The sequence below is a fragment of the Cryptotermes secundus genome, unplaced genomic scaffold (genome assembly GCF_002891405.2).
Source record: "Cryptotermes secundus unplaced genomic scaffold, Csec_1.0 scaffold653, whole genome shotgun sequence".
Lineage (NCBI taxonomy): Eukaryota > Metazoa > Arthropoda > Insecta > Blattodea > Kalotermitidae > Cryptotermes > Cryptotermes secundus.
The window spans coordinates 977,816-986,296 of NW_019736406.1; the positions used below are offsets into that span (position 1 = coordinate 977,816).

At 41.3% G+C, this 8,481-nt stretch overlaps 1 protein-coding gene across 8 annotated transcripts in view; it reads left to right on the forward strand.

Annotated features, from left to right (window-relative positions):
- Positions 1-8,481, forward strand: part of LOC111869898 (putative gustatory receptor 28b) — a 64,226-nt gene that overhangs the window by 38,302 nt on the left and 17,443 nt on the right. For 5 of the 8 annotated variants that reach the window (XR_004513600.1, XR_004513599.1, XR_002843757.2 and 2 more), the window contains one exon: positions 1,739-1,842. The exons of the other annotated variants lie outside the window; for them this stretch is intronic. Coding sequence is in view for 2 of the 5 variants with exons in the window: in XM_023861763.2 (XP_023717531.1) it covers positions 1,828-1,842 (15 nt within the window). In the remaining 3 variants the exon portion in view is untranslated. The remainder of the gene's footprint in view (positions 1-1,738; positions 1,843-8,481) is intronic. 8 annotated transcript variants of the gene reach the window in all.

The window sequence follows — 8,481 nt, forward strand, 5'->3', positions numbered from 1 at the left end:
AGATAGTTCAGTGGAACTGTAGGAGCCTAAGTTCCCCGAATTCCAACAGAAGAGCCAAAACATAGATGTCATAATTCTATCAGAGACCTGGCTTGGCGAAGCAGAAAGTGTATACCTGAAAGGGTTTGGCGTTGTGAGTAAAGAAAGGAATGAAAGGGCAGGTGGTGGAGTTGCCATTTTCATAAATAATAAACTGAAATATTCGCGTAAGAATGGTTTGTGTGACTGTGACGGCAAAATTGAAGCACGTGCAGTTGAACTATATACGGGCCAGGATAGAATATTAATTTTGTCATGTTACAAGCAGCCACACATGAAAATCGAGCTGAGATTGTGGAAAAAGTTCTTCGCACAATTCAAAGGTAAATTCTTGATTGACGGAGACTTTAATGGACATCATTATTCGTGGGGTAATTCGAAAAATTGTACAACCGGCAACAACCTGTACCACTGCATCACTGAATTGAAACAAACCTCACGCTGCTAAATGACGGCTCCAAGACACATATCTCCGATGCCACAGGATCCAAGGCAGCCCTCAACCTAACTTTTGTGGACGCAAGATCAGCACCATTATACTACCACAGTCAATAAGTTCGTGGACTGACCGCAAAGCGTCGTTGCAGCGCATTACAGCGAATAGGTTGAGGCACGATATGATGCCCTGTCAGTTAATCTCTCGTCACAGCAAGAGGCAGTTGTGTGCCTCTATTGTGAACTGCAGTTAAATGCAAGTGGCGGAATTCGAAAATATGGCAGTTTGAACAACGGGCAAACATCAGGTTCTGCCAGAAACTAGGCAAATCCCCTAGCGAAACGGTTAACATGACGAATTGGCTGTTGCTACACGACAACGCCCCTGCACATCGCTCTGTTCCTGTCCAAGAGGAACTGACAAGGCAACAGGTCGCCGTTTTGCCACACCCTCCGCACTCACCTGATCTCGCACCGTGCGATTTCTTTCTCTTTCTCCACTTGAGAGCAAAGCTACGTGGTCGTAGATTTCAGTCGTCCGAGGAGGTCGTCAATGCCACAGGAGACGCCGTACGGGAATTTCTCGCCAGTATGTTTCAGCAATGTTTTCGGCAGCTATATCAACGTTGGCAGACTTGCATAGCGGCCAAAGGCTTCTGTTTTGAGTGCCGTTATGGATCTATGTAAGTGTATGTGAATACCTTGTAATATGATGCGATAAAACCACAGTCCACGAACTTAATGACTGTACCACGTATACATGGAAAGTTGGAACGGACCCTTGGAATAGCGACCATTATCCAATTTTCATCGAGTATAACGGCAGAACAGAGCCAGGTAAATGCAGCAAAGAGGCTTCTAGATTGCATAATAAAGACACTGAATGGACGGTCTTCATGGAAAAAGTTAAAGAAAAAATAACGGAAGTCAAAATGCATGACGGATGGAACAGAGAGGGTGTGTAAAAGAAAGGTATGAGAGGGGTGCACAGAAGAGCTACTTAGGGGAAGCGGTTAGTTTGTCATCAGTGTATAAAGACCGTCGTCATGATTCAAGATGATTTTGACTGCTGAGATCTGCACTTGGTTCATTACTATAAGAATTTTCTCTACGTCCTCAAATCCTGTATCTCTTCAGCACACCAGCAGCCAATCTGTGAGGATGGTTGATTAAAGAAGCTCAATAAAAATTAGGAAATTTCAAGGTTTTTATTTCATACTTCTGTGTACATGCAGTTTTTAGCAAACAAATCCTCTCTCTCTAGGTGCAAAGATTGACGCGACCCCCATCAAGAGCACGGCTGCTACCACGAAGAGCCCTCCATAAGTCCAGCGTCTCCTGTGTCAAGAAAAGATGCAATCATTAAGGGTAGGGAACATCTTACGGCTTATCTTACATTATTCCAAACCAGCCACAGTGTGGTTCATCCTGCTCAGTAACAAAGACAGATGGCAGTAAAGAGATTGAGCTAGAAGTGAACGCAGAAAAAACTAAGTACATGTCCATGTACCATCACCAGAATTCAGGAAGATATCATGATATAATGGTCGTTAATTACGTGGAAATGATTTAACATTAAAACATTTGAGATGGCAGTAAGAAATTAAAATTGCATTCACTAATAAATTAAGACCAGGCTAAATACGGGGAAAGCTTGCGGTAAATTGAACTCAGGATCTGTTCTTTGGCAAAGTGGAGATTTAAGTACAGCACGGAAAACGATAAATTTCCCATTGTTTTGTCTGGATGAGAAATTTGGGCCTCACACATTAAGGGAAGAATACATAGTGTTTCCAAGATAATTCGTAGAATATTTAGACCCAGGAGGGAGGACATGAGAGAAAGCTGGACAAGATTCTTACTTTGTGCTCTTTGCCTGGTATTATTTGCATGATAAAATCGAGGAAGTAGGGATTTCCAAGCATGTAGAAAGCATGTAGAATATTTACAAAATTTCGGTACGAAGCCCTGAAGGGAAGAGATTTCTTGAAGGATATAGGCAGAGATGAAAGGATATTGACCTGGGTCTTAAGACATAAAGGGTGGGATTGTAGAGACTGGACTAATTTGGTTCAGTTGCGGGCTCAAGTGAAGCTGACAGTTGGCCTCCAGGTCAACGAGAAGTGGAGAACGTCAGGTGTAGGTGGGCAAATATTGTCTTCCCAAACACGCCTCTTCTCCATGGAACTGTTTGTGCCTTTACTGGTACTCAATTATATTGAAATCTGTTAAGTGGTTTGAAATATGAAAACATGGATGGACATTACTCCCATTGCATGACATTAATTTATTCACGTACTGCAAATAACCTATATGTATCCTTCAGACTGAAAACATAATTGGATGCAGCGATTTCTTGGTGGTTTCTTTAACAATCCTCTTAATTACGTACACAGAACCAGAAAGCGTCTAATGAGAGGATGTTTGATGAATGACTCATTACATAGGCTGTAGATGGAAGTGGCTGTGACCTAATTTAATGCATTATTCCGGAATTGATGAATATGATTGGCATTAACTTCGCCGACAAGCGGCGGTCTCTCGGTCGGTATTGTTCGCTTGTGGACTAAAACCACTGAATTTGTTTTGTTGTTGTATCCCGGAATATACTCCGACAGAGCCGATAACTGTGGCCACACGGTCTAAGGCATGAACTGTCTTCGCCCGCTCGAACTTTGGGGTCGTGGGTTCGAATCGCACCCGAGGCATGATGTTTGTCTGCGTTTATTCTGTATTTGTATTGTCCTGTGTAGGTAGGGGCGTTGCGGCTGGCTGATTCCCCACCCAAGGAGTTCCACTGTCAATAGGATTAAGAAACTGAAAAAATAGAGGCCAAGCTTTAACATGGACTGTAGCGCCCACAGATTATTATTATCATACGCAGACAGAATGAGGAATATAAGGAAATGCCTAATTGAAGAGAGTTGGTCTCTGGGCATATTTGAACTCGGGATCTCCCGAATAAGAAGCATCGACCTCAACTCTCTCTCTCTAATTCTTGTTTCTCCCACTTGGGAGCATAGGACATCCGTGAAATGCTTTGTTTCTCTTAAGTTTCTTAATCTTGTACACAGACGGTAGGACTCCTTCGACGAGGGATCAGCTCGTAGTAAGGTCGCTACCTACACACAGAACAATACAAACACAGAATAAACGCTCACAGACATCCATGCCTTGAGCGGGATTGAACTCATAATCCCAGCATTCGGCCCTTGCACCGCGACACACAGTGGTCTAACAGTTCATGCCTCACACCGTGCCGCCACTCTGATAGGCATCGACATCAACGGTCGGTTACAAAGAGCGACCTTGAAAATACTGAAACACAATTAAAATGTTCTTTTGTGTGTGAGGTTAATTGCTCGGCATACAAATTTCGTTATGTTGATTTTTGTGTTTTGCATAGCTGCTGTACATATTGATACACATTGGTGTATATATAGGAAGGCTTTCTGCATGGTAGTGACCTCTACAGATCGTAGTATGTAGTGGGACATAAATAAAAATAACAGAATATTAAACTTTTAAATATCGGTTTATAACCAATTGTCGTGATTATGGCTCCCAGTTATACCTTTAGTACATGATACACAAACGGATACAACAAATGAAGACTGAAACACTAGCTTCAAGTAACCCAGTGTTTTTAACACATTCTTGGCAACGATAAAATGATCCCTGAAGTAAGTACTACTTGAAGAGTAGTGTTTTCTGGGATTTGGCTCAGCGCAGTGTGTTTAACCAACGTTTCGGGGTTGAAGAGTAAAGCCATGCTGCTTGACTGTTTTACTCTTCTATCCTGAAGATGGAAGCCGTACCCTCCTCGGAATCGTGAGGAAACCTGTATCACACTACACGATATCACATCCCAGAGAACAGCACTCATTGTAACCTCTGAGAAAACATAAAATCTCACGTAAGTAATACCTCCTTTTTGTTTCTTTTACTTCTTCCATCAGTACTTCATTCTCTATTTTCAGTCTGTCAATTTTAGCTTGCACAAGCTTTATAAGTTCCTGTTTTAAAACTGCTGATTTCTTCATTTCTGCAGACTTATTTAGACGTTAACAGATTGTGATCAGCAGTGCTGTTCTAAAGCTGCTAATAGAAGTTATGGTCTCTGTGGGATGTCGTTATAAGAAGATACAACCACTTGTTGAACTGTTCTATAATGTTTATTATAGTTGCACAGTATACACAGACAAACTTGAGTTTAAAGAATAATAATAACAATAGTGAACTCTGTACACCTTGAACGTTGTATTGAAACGCAACACTGAACTAGAATCGTAGAACTGTAGAAATCTAGAACAGTAAACTTCCACTCAGTGTATCTTCTTATATATAACCTAGAGTCGGACCTATAGAAAACATGTCACTTTCGTATTGTTGTAGGCTTTGCCTAGCAACAGCTGTTTACTCGTCGTTGCTAAGCAATTATACTTGCGTTCTCACTGTAACATTTACTTGAATGTGGGCAGTTCCCACATCTCGTTCGTTCCTAAGCAACGTCCTCTTGTCTATTCTTATTTTGTTTCAAATTTTGTTAATTATCTTCTGTCATGAAGAACTCTACTCATGTAAATTTAAATAAAGACCCGCAATGCTTATTAAATATTTTCCTTCAGTATTTTACAAAATATAGGGGCCTCACTCTGTCGCTGCTTTGTGTCTCGCTAAGATTTAATCTGACCTTGCACGAACCCATAAGCTTCGAGCATACTGATAATTTGATAATATATTACATTCAGAATATCCAATCCTGTCACATATTTTATTATAATCCAGAACGCTATAACGTTTAGTATTTTAGAGTAACATCACTCCTCTTATATAGTTTGTATTTATAGCAATTACCACGGCTTAATATCGAACTATTTCCGTAACACGGGCGGCACTTCACTAGATGTAGGTCCAATCCTTGCACATAATTTTAAGGTTATGTTCTGCTGCCCATACATTCTGGTTTGCCCGGAACAGTCCTGCATTTACAGTCAGTGTCCCTCTGTCCCACAGATATTATCGAGATGCAAATATGTCCATTTTTTAATCTACAAAAATATGGAATTAAGGAGCATTTACGTTTGCTAGTGAACTACAAATTTCGAATTTCCTGTGTAGATTATTTGCCGTAATCTGGTATTGTTCCAGAACATGAATGCTAACAATACAGTTTCAATCCTGAAATCTGCCATCCAATAAAAATAGCATTTGTGTTTCGTTTATTCACTTTTTGCATTATTGTATTTTTTCATATGGAATTCTACAGCACAACCTGCAATAATTAAATCAATTGTCGAAAACATGTAACCAAAATAGAGACTGTAATGTTTAGTGTAATAGGAAGATTATCAAATATACGTAAATCTTTGAAAAATGCTTTTGTACATGTTTAAAACGCTTGCTTCGATATCACGGCAACTTCCCTAGACGATTTGCTTTGATCATTACTTGCAATTCTATTGAATGTTATTTGTCACACTTTGCGGTTTCTAATTATGAGCAATTTATATTAGGTTATACTTTCTCGACAATCGTCTTTCAACTCTTCGATGTGCTGTAAATTGTTTCCACTTTAATGTTCGCGGGGCATTGCACAATGGGTGTGCCACCAAACACCGGGTGCTGCAATTTGCTGTTTCCGAATAAGTACGTGGTGCGTTCCGTATATAATTCCTCCTATTTTTTTGTGTTAATATGTAACGTCTGAGCTGGATGTTGGTGGTGTTGTAGTAAAGGTTGAACCTTCCCGCCAATGTACTGTTAATTTGGTTGTCATGCGACAGATAGCGACAGCAGAGCAGTCTACCAAAATGGCGTCTGACATAGAAGTGCGTACGAAACAGAGATGTGTTATTGAATTTCTCACTGCCGAACAAATTGTACTGACATCCATCGACGCTTGCTAAAGGTGTACGGAGACGATACAGTGGATGTCAGCACATTGAGGCGGTGGGTAGTGCGTTTCAACAGTGGCGAAAGTGAAGTGCACGACAATCTACGCCATGGGCGTCCCTGCTCAGCTGCCACTCCTCACAATGAACAGCGCCTCATCCGAACAGATCAGCAGATAACAACCAGGGACTGTCAATTCTGAACGCTACAAGACGATGCTGACTAAGCTGAAAGCCCGTATTTCCCGAGTCAGGCCAGTGAAGCAGACAACCTTTNATGTATCTGTTGTAGTTTTCTTAAAAAAAAAAGGAGGCATTATATACGGAACGCCCTTAGTACTAAGCGACTTTCAGTCTCTAGGGTAGGAGGTAGCGTAGTTGGTAGAGACACTATCCTACAAGCTGGAAGGGCGCGGTTTCGATTCCTGCTTAGGTCATTGGATTTTTCAATTGACATAATCCTTCCAGCCGCACTATGTCTGTGTAATCGACTCAGCTTCTAACAAAAATGAATACCAGGAATCTTCATGGGGGTAAATGGCGGCCGGTCGGCGTGTAAGGCTAACAAACCCACCGCCATCTGTGAGCCGATTGTCTAGAAAATGTGAGAACCTCGAAGTCTCGCAACCCTATGGGCCTCCACGGCCTATTATGGGGATAGTTTTAAGGGACTCAGTCTTAACCTACTCTAAGTAAAAGAAACATTTTACCAGGAAACCAAGACTTGTTTTATGTTCGGAATAATAAGTTCTATCACCTGAGAATTATTTTAAAATATGAGTTTATATGTAACAAATTGTCACATCTACATTACCGTTTTGAGATGCATGACGCTAACAGTTTGAGAAAGAGATCAGGTCTCTTTGATAGCCGTTGCGTGAGAGTAATTCATGCAATGAAACCCCGAATAAATACATAAGTCTGTCCGGAACTTGTGTACCGCAGAGTTCGGAAATTCCAGAGGGACTTATGAATTACTCTATATTTCTTCAGCATACGTAAATTGTGTATTATTTACACTCCTCATCAAACTGCAGGTATTATTTTACAAAAGTATGGAAGTTAATTTGGAAATACGGAGGGAATCAACATATTTATCGGTTCAATAATGCGCATTTCAGCAACTTACTGTCCACACTACAAAACAAACATTCAGAGTCCAGTGTCGTTTCAGTAATGCAGTTCATCAAAGAACACGATCTGTATTCTGTAATTAAACATAAGTTAGGTTTCTAAAGTTGTCAAAGTGGATCCGTTTGTACTGGAAGGCGATGTCGGTTCCCGAACGTTAAAAATAGCATATGTTGCTCTGAGTCACTCACTCGAGGAGCTGAGCCTTTCTTGAGAAGCCGCAAATTGTGCAGCTACTCAAGAACTTCCCAGCATTTCATGGAACACGAAGGTTCATTACCGTGTTCACAAGAGCCCCCCACTGGTCCTCATTCTGAGCCAGAGCATTGCATTCCATACCATCCCATCCCATTCTGTCTTTCTAAGATTCATTTTAATTTTGTCCACCAACCTACGTCTTGGTCTTCCCAGTGGTCTCTTTCCTTCTGGCTTTCCCACAAATATACTATATGCATCACGTCCTCAATCGAACCACGTGATAATAAAATAAGAGTTATGTTGATAACCAAAATTCCAGAAAGTCGCTTTAGTAGGGACATCAGTTGAGACACTTCCGAATTTGTGAACTGCATGTACGCAACATGTACGTTGTTAAATGGAGTGTTAACATTTATCGCTGCTGTATTTAACATTAATTTCCGGTTACTTCGTATGCTTAAGTCCGACAAAAGTGAACGTAGTGATGACTGGTAATCTGCGCTGCTACGTCTGTGTGTGCGCCTGCGCATCACCCTCGCATCTTTGCGCAACGTCCGGGTACGAGAGAAACTTAAACTGCTGACCTAAGGGCGCGTTTCCACGGGGCGTGACACGCTAGCGTGAGGCAGGTATTCGTGAGTACGACCCATGTGAACGAAGCGTCGTGGAAATTCTTATGACGTCACAGGCAAGCGTGAGGGCTCACGCTTCATATCAAACATGTTTGATTTTCAGTCGTGAGTTTGCCTCTACCATGTCTACACCGGATCGGGTCATAAAATTA